This window comes from Leptonychotes weddellii, chromosome 6, assembly GCF_054177405.1.
Source record: "Leptonychotes weddellii isolate Sample4059 chromosome 6, ASM5417740v2, whole genome shotgun sequence".
NCBI classification, from domain to species: Eukaryota; Metazoa; Chordata; class Mammalia; order Carnivora; family Phocidae; genus Leptonychotes; species Leptonychotes weddellii.
The window spans coordinates 25119678-25128788 of record NC_138374.1 but is presented as its reverse complement, the minus strand read 5'-3'; the positions used below and the strand labels follow the sequence as shown (position 1 = coordinate 25128788).

Sequence of the window (9111 nt, the reverse complement as noted above, 5' to 3'; positions counted from 1 at the left end):
TGCCCCACCCCGCCCCACGAACTTAGGGTTTGGGTCACGCCTCGTCCCCTCCCGCTACCGGTTCAGCGCAGGGGAGCCCAGTACCGCGTCTTCTCCAGGCCGAGCCGGATACTAGGGCTCTTGGAATTGCCACCCCTCCGCGTCCCCCCCTGAGGCCTCAGTGAGGGAATGCCACCTGGGCAGAGGGGGGGCGTAAGCATTCGGTGGGCAGGAGCGTGGACTGGCGCCTGGGTGTGCGGCAGGCGTGCTCTCTAAGGTGACTGGGTGAGTTGTGAAGTGTGTGTGTGTGTGTGTTGCCTTCTTTGACATGCATCCTCCTTCTGTGTCACTAAGTGTCTCTCTGGCCACTCAGTTCTGGAAAGGGCACAGGGTGGAGCCGCTGGTTCCAGGACACTAGGGGGAGGAAGAATCTTTCTGATCCGCTTGCTTGATGCAGACAGAGGCACCTTGAGCCTTCTGCCCCTACACATCGCAGGGCAGGGACTAGGGCTAAGGTCTGTGGTGCAGGTGTAGGGATTGGGGCCGGAAGGAAACTGGGGACCCAATGCAGCTAGGGGTTACAAGAGGCGGGTAAGGAGGGAGCTGGAGGAGGAAAAGGGTGGGGACATAGAGGGAGCACAGGCAGGAGGGAGACTGTAAAGTGCTGCGAGTGCCGAAGTGCTGTGACAAGAACTTGTGGGAACTGGGGTAGGAGCCCAGGAGGCCAAAGAGGCAGAGGCCACTGCCAAGGCGGCCATCTAGTAAACAAGCCGGGCGGTAATCCGAGACCCTCCGGGCGCACCATCAGAGGATGGCCCCTCCACGCCGCCAGCCTTCGTCCTGCGCGCTGAGAGCCTTCGCGCTGGGCACCTAGACCCGTTGCTGCCGAGGCCGGTGCCCCCCTCCCCGAGGCCAGCTAGGCCTCTGCTCTTTCTCTGGCTGGGGACTGGCCAGAACTGCTTCCCCGAGCCCCGATTGGCTCTGGGAGGCGGCGGCGTTGGGCCAGGTCCCTGGAGCCCGGGCTGGGGGCTTCGCCCCAAATGGCACCCGCCGCCCCCAGGCTCTGCCAATCCCTGGGCACGCCCGGCGAACGCGCGGAGGCGGGGAGGCCCCGCCCCTCCGGCGGGTGAGCGTCACGCGTGACGTTACGCGTGATGTGTGGGAGGGCAGGAGCCGGGGCGCCGCGCCTGGAGGAAGGCGGGTCTGGGAGCTGCAGAGGCCAGAAGCCCGGGAGCTCGGGAAAGCGTGAGTGCCGGCGGTCCGGGGCGGGGTTCAGCGGTCAGGGGAGTAGGGGATTGAGGGCTAAGAGGGAGGGAAGCCTGCCTTGAAGTGTGCTCTCTGTCCTCTCCGGATTCGGTATATTCGGTTCTAGGGAGGTTCTTGGGGGCGAGGGGAGCTTGGTTGCGGGGACGAATGTCAGGGTGGGGCCTTATGTGGTTACACATTCAGGTGTCTGCAGTTGATGGGTATGGGTTGTGTGTGTATGTGTGAGTGTGCAAGTAACGGTCTTTGTGGGCTAGTGTACGCAGGGCGTGTCCACTGTTTGTGTGTCTGTGTAGGGCATGTATGCTTCCTTGTGTGTGGGTATGTTCGTGTGAGTGTGTGAGAGAGGGGAGGGTGTGTCTTCCAGGGAGGGAGGAAGTATGGTCGGAGAGGATTAGTCATATTGTAGGATTTTGCCTAACACAGCCAGATGGCTGCTTTGGGCTTTCCTCTCCGTACTGGGTGGAGAGGGCACTTAATGACTCCTCCTTTCTGGCCGTGGGTGGCCTGGGGAGAGGTGGATGGGTGTCTGTGCCAGCCCTGCCCAGCTGGGGAACAAGGAGGGCCTTGGGCCATTCAGCGTGGGTTGAGGAAAATGCCCCTGAAGAGGAGATTTGTGCATGCCCCCTAGCACGCATGCCTGACAGGCATCAGAGTCCCTTACTTGAGATCTGGCATAGATAAGCCCTGGGGTGGCCAGAGAGCCCTTGCTCTCCTCCAATCAGGGGCTGGGGCGTGGGATGGCTTATGCCATCTTCCCAATCAGCCTTGGGGGTTTGCAGCTAGGTCTCAAGGCAGCTGGGGCCTAAAGCTGACATGTACATATATAATGCCTATAATATGCAATTTTGTGCATAGAGAGCACGAGAGTCGCTGCCCAGGATTAGTTGCTGCTCTTGCATCAACCACACACATGTAAATCCTCACTGATGAAAATCTGCACCAGGCCAGAGTGCAAAGGAGATCTGTTTCTCTGGTTGTGTTTCCCCCGTCCCCCCCTCCCATGGCTCTAGGTCTCTGAGCCAGAACATTGTCTGAAAAACAGCTCCTCCCCCCAGCCCTTGCTTACCTATCTGGAGTCACCTTGAGCTCTGGAAGGGATTGGTGAGAGGCCCAGAGACCAGGGCAGGGCTACCAGAGGTTCCCACAGGCAGAGCTCTTGGACCCCCCCTCAGAGTCCTCAGTCTCTGGTCTTTGCCCTGCAGAAAATGGGTGAGTTGCCCTTGGATATCAATATTCAGGAACCTCGCTGGGACCAAAGCACTTTCCTGGGCAGAGCCCGGCACTTCTTCACTGTTACTGACCCCCGAAATCTGCTGCTCTCCGGAGCACAGCTGGAAGCTTCCCGGAACATCGTGCAGAACTACAGGTAGACCGCTACCCCATCTGACCCTGTATCCCAGGGCCTCATTCCCTGCCTTGAATATAGTACCTTTTGCATCTATCTCCCCAAACTTGAAAGTGACCCTGTCCCACTCCTCAACCCCCTTATTCCCTGGCCTTATGTGTTGGAATTACAGGTAACTATGGCACAGAGTTTTAATCCAGAGAATTTTAGGGTGTTTGGGTTGAGGAGGTGGCATTGATATATGTGGGCAGGGGACTGCTGTCCACTTCACAAACCCTCTAAAGGGGGGTGTCCCACTGCTAGGCCACCCTCTGCAAGAACAGATGGTCTCAGAGTTGAGCCCAAGGAGAAGGAGAGCATCCCCCTTGTCTCCAGGAGGAAAAGCCCTTGTGGTGCCCCCGGCCATTTCAACCCATTGGGAACCATCATTATCCATTACCAAGCTTTGAGGCAGAAACAGAAGGGCACCCCTGTTTGTGTGGCTACAAGGAAAATAGAAATAGGAGCCCGCCTACTCTTCTGGGAAGATGTGGTTCTTCCCCCGAGACAAGGAGCTCCTTTATTCTGAGATTGGGGGCCAAAGTTCCTGGTCCTCTGTCCAGACTTCCCCTGGTCAGGGCTTGCAGGGGCAGATCTGCCGCCTAGAATTACCTGTCTCCTCCCTGTCATTCTCCACAGGGCTGGCGTGGTGACGCCTGGGCTCACCGAGGACCAGCTGTGGAGGGCTAAGTATGCGTACGACTCTGCCTTCCATCCGGACACAGGGGAGAAGATGGTCCTGATTGGCCGTATGTCAGCGCAGGTGCCCATGAACATGACCATCACTGGCTGCATGCTCACCTTCTACAGGCAGGTCCTGTCCCATGTGTCCCCTCCCTGAGCACTCTAAGCTAGAGTGTAGCTTGATGACTAGGTGAGGCCCGCTGGGCAGAAAATAGTGGGCGGGTGAGAGCTTGTGATAGAATCCCCTACACCTCTCAGAACTCAGCCCTGGGGTTCCTCCCAGCCCAGACACAGTGTGTGTGGCTGCACAAGTGGGACGAGTGGGGAGGGTTGTGCGAGGCTCACCAGAGCATGTTCTAGGGTTATCAGCTGGGTCCCTCCTGAGGGTTTGGGAATAACCTCTGGGGCTTCCTTATCAGGGTTGGAGGATGAGGGACACCATAGAGGGGGCAGACGTAAGCGTCTTTGTTCCCTCAGGAAGACCCCGACGGTGGTGTTCTGGCAGTGGGTGAATCAGTCCTTCAATGCTGTTGTTAACTACTCCAACCGCAGTGGCGATGCTCCCATCTCTGTGGGGTGAGAGCTTGTCCCCAGGGACTCCCCCGGGACCCACCATTGCTCCCTCTGGTTTGCTCCTATTTCCGGAGTGCTGCTCTCAGCCTGCCCCTCTCCCCGCTTTCCTGGCCTGAGGGCACTGCGTCCTCTCGTGTGTGCTACGGGGGGGGGGGGGCCCTCTGCTCCTGAAAGGGAGGGATCGGAACTTCCGGACCAGTCTACACTGTAGCAGGGAAGGAATTTCTCTGCCTTCCACGCCTCATGTATTGAGGATTTGGCATGTCCCTGAAAGCGAGAGCCGTTCACCTCCCACGTGTGTCCCGACTCTTCCGCCACAGGCAGCTGGGGACAGCTTACGTGAGTGCCACCACCGGTGCCGTGGTCACAGCCCTGGGGCTCAAATCCCTCACCAAGGTAAATGCCCTCCATTTCCCCATCACTCGTCCACACCGACCTACAGGCTCCCCACACCCCTCCCCAGAGTTCCTCACCACCCCACGGCCCTTAGGGCCACTAAGTGACATCTTCCCTCCCCCAGCACCTGCCCGCCCTGGTCGGCAGATTTGTGCCCTTTGCAGCTGTGGCAGCCGCCAACTGCATCAACACCCCCCTGATGAGGCAGAGGTGAGTGGCCCCAGCTCCTGGCACGCGTGCCCGCCGTGCGCACCAGCCCAGTCCTCTCCCTCCACAAACGGAAGTTTCTGGGCACAGTCTCAGTCTGACTCGGGGCTCCTGGGCTGGGAGAGATAGCCTTTGAGTCTGTGACACCTGAGGGGACCCCAGGGAATAGCTGCCCGAGAGGGCATTACAGGTAGGATTTAGGGCCTGTGGTCTGACCCCCACCCCCTTTCCTTTTCAGGGAACTGCAGGTGGGCATCCCAGTAACTGATGAGGACAGTCAGAGACTTGGCCACTCGGTGGCTGCGGCCAAGCAGGGAATCTTCCAGGTGGTGATATCGAGAATCTGCATGGCCATTCCTGCCATGGGTGAGGCAGAGGTGTCTGGGTGGGGCACGGGAGGCTCTCAGAGAATGGGGGGCCGTTCTCCAGGGGTTTTGAGCACTCTGGGGGCTGTGACTCTGGGGGGAGTGGGAGGAGCTGTGAAGGGGGATCCACCCTCCTTAGGATCCCGACTTTCACTTCACTAACTCCCTCCTTTTCCGCCCTGCTCTCCCTGCAGCCATTCCCCCCGTGATCATGGACACTCTGGAGAAGAAAGACTTCCTAAAGGTAGGTCACTCTCACCTTTCCCATCGTGGAAGTGGTGGTGGCTGGAAGCAGAGGTGACCAGCCCCCGAGCCCGTTTCCAGCTTGGCCTGAGTCTGAGACGTGGCCCCTGTTTGCCCCACCCCTGTGCTGCCCCCACTCCCATCACTCATTCAGCGAGAAGGAGTTGGGCTGGGGTGAAGGAACCATGAGGGAGCAGCAGGAAGAGATAAGGGAAGGAAGGAAATGGTTTCTGTTCTGAAGAGAACTGGTGTCACTCCAGAGGCCTCCGGCACACCCAGGGATGGACTGCCGCAGTCACACCGAACATCACATTCATGCTGTCGCCTACCGACAACCATGAGAAACACAGACTCACACGTGCACAAACAGAACAGAGACGCAAGGCAAGGAGTACAGGCTCACTCACTGAGTCATTTATGCACAAGTATTTACTGAGCACCAACTGTGCCAGTTGGAGGAACAGAATGGTGGTCCCTGTGGCTGGAGTGAATCGAGAAGGGACAGGTTCATGCACGCCACTGGGCCGGGAGGAAGTGAGTGGAGGGTTAGAGGAGGCTTCCTGAAGAAAGCAGCTCCCAGAGGAAGTGTGGAACCAATTCTGAGAGGGGAGAATGGGTGATGGGACTCTAGGGAGGGTGTCAGCCAGCAGGCCTGGCCGACTGGAGGGTGGTGATCTGGAAATTCCTTCCCTCTTGTGGGCTTGGGAGAAAGAAATGGGGCACATACCAGAGGTTCAGAGGCAGGGTTGGAGGGATAGAGCTGTGGTAGGGGGAATGGGGTGGAGGGAGGGGACGAGGGGACACAAGCCATTCCATTGTCTCTGTCTCCCCACAGCGTCGCCCCTGGCTGGGGGCTCCCCTGCAGGTGGGACTGGTGGGCTTCTGGTAAGTGTGCGGAGACTCAGCAAGGGTATGTGAGAGTGTCCTTTCCTTGGTGGATGTGGTGGGTATTTATTGATTTTAAGATGTTTATGTACATCATTCATTCATACATTTGGCTGGTAGGGGTCTTGGGCACTTGTAGGGCATGCTGTGTGTTAGGGGGTGATCTCCATCCTTGAGGGCCAAGAGTCCAGTTGAAGAGATTCTAGTCTTCGTCTTTAAGAGGAAAGCATGGAAATAGGCCTTTTGGTACATCCAGGAGTTTCATGCACATTTGATTGCTGAATGTGGCACGCCCAGTCACTGCTCTGGAGGCTCTTTCCTCAGCCAGAGCCTAATGTCAGCATTGGCTTTAATCAATTTCTACCCCTAGGGGCTGTCTCCAGAGATGGGGTGGGGTGCAGGGAGGGAACAACCTTGGGTCAAAACTTCACAAACCTTTCCAACGCTCTTCTCCCCAGCCTGGTATTTGCCACCCCCTTGTGCTGTGCCCTGTTCCCCCAGAGAAGGTAAGTGCTGCACCCCGGGCTGGCCTGGGGGCTCTGGATGGGTCTCCACATCTCTGGAACCAGCTGACCTTAGGGTCCTTCAGTGTGTTCCAGGAGGAGGCCTGGCCTGCCAGGCACTAAGCTTATTCTGGCGCAGGGAAATGATAGTGAGCTGGGCCTTCTGGCCATCAAAGGAGATTCTTCAGCCTGGGAGGAGGAAGGGCGGTGATCCCTTAGCCTGATGCAGGTTGGGTTCAGGGGATACTCAGCCCACCTGTGCTGTTCTGTTGCAGCTCCTTACACGTGAGCAGGCTGGAGCCAGAGCTGAGAGCTCGAATCCGTGAGCAAAACCCTGACATCGAAGTGGTTTACTACAACAAGGGGCTTTGAGGGAGGGTCGGCCCCTGGCCCCCTCCCTCACCTCCTTGGGCTGCTGCTTTAGTGGCGCCTTCCCTCCCCTTACCTTGCCCATCTGCCTGGTACTGGGTGGGGGCTGCGTGGGGGCATGGCCATGAGACCAGCAATCCATTAGGCTGAGAGAGGTGCCCCCGTCCAGCCTTTTTCTCTCCTCCCTGGTTTCAAAGAGCAGGGTCACATAATCCCTTTCTCCTGGGCTTCTCTGTCTACGTGCATACATACACAATACGTGTGCATAAGTGTATGTGTGTGTACGTGCTGTCCTGGAAGCTAGGAACAGACACGCTGTCCTAGGGTGTCCTGATATCTGGCTTCTCTCGGCATCTTGCCACTTGTCAGCCAGCCAGGCTACAGGACTTCCCTGCTCAACAGTTCTACCAGCCAAGTCATTTCTAGCAGCACCTCGCCCCTTCTGGACGCACAAGGAGCCCCGGGATCTCAGCACAGAGACTGAGAGACACTGGCAGGCCAAACTGGGCCGACTCCTTCAGATTTCTGGTTCCTAGCTCCCAAAGCTGACCCGGGAGCTGGGCTGGCAGAGGAAGACGTATCAGGATAAGGGAAACAGGGTGGTTTAGGCATCCCCCACATCCTGAAATAGAGAAGTTCGTCTTCTCTCCTCTATGAGAACAAAGGGGCACCAGGATCCTGTAGCACTCCTGCCATCTTCCCGTCTCCCCGCACTACAGGGTGGGCACCCTTATGTACAATCTTAGGAGTTCTTGGTCTGCTCTGACGTTATAACCTCAGATCTACACCTAGAGCCCCAACTCCCTCCCCACACCACAAAGCCATGAAGGCGAGCAAGCATTCCCCTTTAAGAGCTCCCACTGCCCCCTCTTACAGAGGGACACCGCTGTGGGAATGGTGCTTAACCTCCACAGGTATCTGAGTGGATGTAACTAGGACACCCTCAAGGGCAACTAGGCCCTGAGTGTACAACCTTAAGACAGGACATTTTATGTTCTGTTGGCTCTTGTTAGACATTCAGGAGAACCCTGACCTTAGGTCCTCTTTTGTAAGGCTTAGCCCTGCTCCTACTCCTACTCCTACCCCCACCTCCCAAAAGGAAGAAGGGCCTGGGCATCCATAGGTGGTCCAAAGGGGAGGTAGGCTTGGGAATGGAATATATGGTGGTACACTCATAGGATACAGGGCTGGACCTTGACTCTAACGCCCATGCGCTCTGGCCGAAGCAGTGGGTGTTATAGATGAAGGCCCCAGTGGGATCCTCTAAGAGCACTTTCCTGCTTCCCCAGCTATCCGCCATAAGTGACTAAAACTATGATGCCGTTGTTACTCAATAAACTGAAAACCTGTCTACTTCTTTTTTAAAAAAATATTTTATTTATTCATTTGAGACACAGAGAGAGAGAGAGAGAGAGAAAGCATGAGCAGGGAGAGAGGCAGAGGGAGAGGGAGAAGCAGGCTCCTCGCTGAGCCAGGAACCCGATGTGGGGCTCGATCCCAGGACCCCGGGATCATGACCTGAGCCAAAGGCAGACGCTTGACGGACTGAAGCCACCCAGGCGTCCCAAAACCTGTCTACTTCTTGATCTTCACTTGATTCCATGTCCTGAGGGTCCAGGAAGAGCCAGCCTCCTGCCTACCCTTTGCCTTCCCTCCCCACAAAATGTAGGTCTTAGTCTCTTCCCTCCCCTTCTGTAGGGAACTCCAGCTCCCAGCAGAGGGCGCTATGAGATTAGAAAATCAGTCCATCAGCATCCTGAGTACTAACTAACCTAGAGGGGATGTAGATGCCTTCTATTCCCTTTGCAGATAGAGTCCTGGCTTCATTTCCTTGTTTGCTAGGAAGGCTGATCACACACCTGCATACCAACCCGGGCTCTGGGTTCAGGCATTTGGCATGGGTTGGTAGCTTCTGGTTCCCAGGGCAGCCTCTGGAGAGAGGAAGACTAGAGGGCTAAGGACTGTCCAGCTCCATCAGAGAGAAGTTGCGCACCAGCACACCCTCCATACCCCTCCACGCCCCCATCAGTGCAACACAGGAACAAGCCTGGCACAGACCATTTGCTAGTTAACACCCCCTCCCCCCCATCCCAGGGCCCTCCACCCTCCACTCCCTCTTTACATACCCCCCCTTTTTTTCCTGGGAAAAATGAAGCCAAAAGTTCACGTCTATGAACAGATAATGAGAGCTACAATTTAACAGCTTACAGCTGTGTCTCTTACCCTAAGTCTTGGCTTTGGAAGATTCAAAAGAATA

General features: G+C 56.8%; 1 protein-coding gene across 3 annotated transcripts; it reads left to right on the top strand.

Moving 5' to 3' along the window:
• The first annotated feature begins 165 nt into the window (after window positions 1-165).
• On the top strand, window positions 166-6867 carry SFXN3 (sideroflexin 3). Of its 3 annotated transcripts, none has more exons than XM_081823625.1 (11): window positions 166-264; window positions 2448-2611; window positions 3269-3443; window positions 3795-3889; window positions 4207-4282; window positions 4407-4492; window positions 4728-4855; window positions 5049-5098; window positions 5933-5982; window positions 6441-6488; window positions 6761-6867. In XM_081823625.1, exons 2-11 carry the CDS (start codon window positions 2451-2453, stop codon window positions 6855-6857), a joined length of 966 nt encoding a protein of 321 aa, XP_081679751.1. In that variant the 5' UTR covers window positions 166-264; window positions 2448-2450; the 3' UTR covers window positions 6858-6867. The 3 variants fall into 3 exon arrangements, with proteins under 3 accessions (XP_081679751.1, XP_081679748.1, XP_081679749.1); XM_081823622.1 differs by lacking the exon at window positions 166-264 and adding an exon at window positions 1087-1224; XM_081823623.1 differs by lacking the exon at window positions 166-264 and adding an exon at window positions 1185-1335.
• Window positions 6868-9111: the final 2244 nt, after the last annotated feature.

Excerpts from the sequence above, each read along its gene's own strand:
- SFXN3 (XM_081823625.1), top strand. The coding sequence starts at position 2,451 with ATGGGTGAGTTGCCCTTGGATATCAATATTCAGGAACCTCGCTGGGAC. Across the intron at positions 2,612-3,268 it reads AACATCGTGCAGAACTACAG|GGCTGGCGTGGTGACGCCTG; the intron begins GTAGACCGCTAC and ends CATTCTCCACAG. Across the intron at positions 3,444-3,794 it reads TGCTCACCTTCTACAGGCAG|ACCCCGACGGTGGTGTTCTG; the intron begins GTCCTGTCCCAT and ends TCCCTCAGGAAG.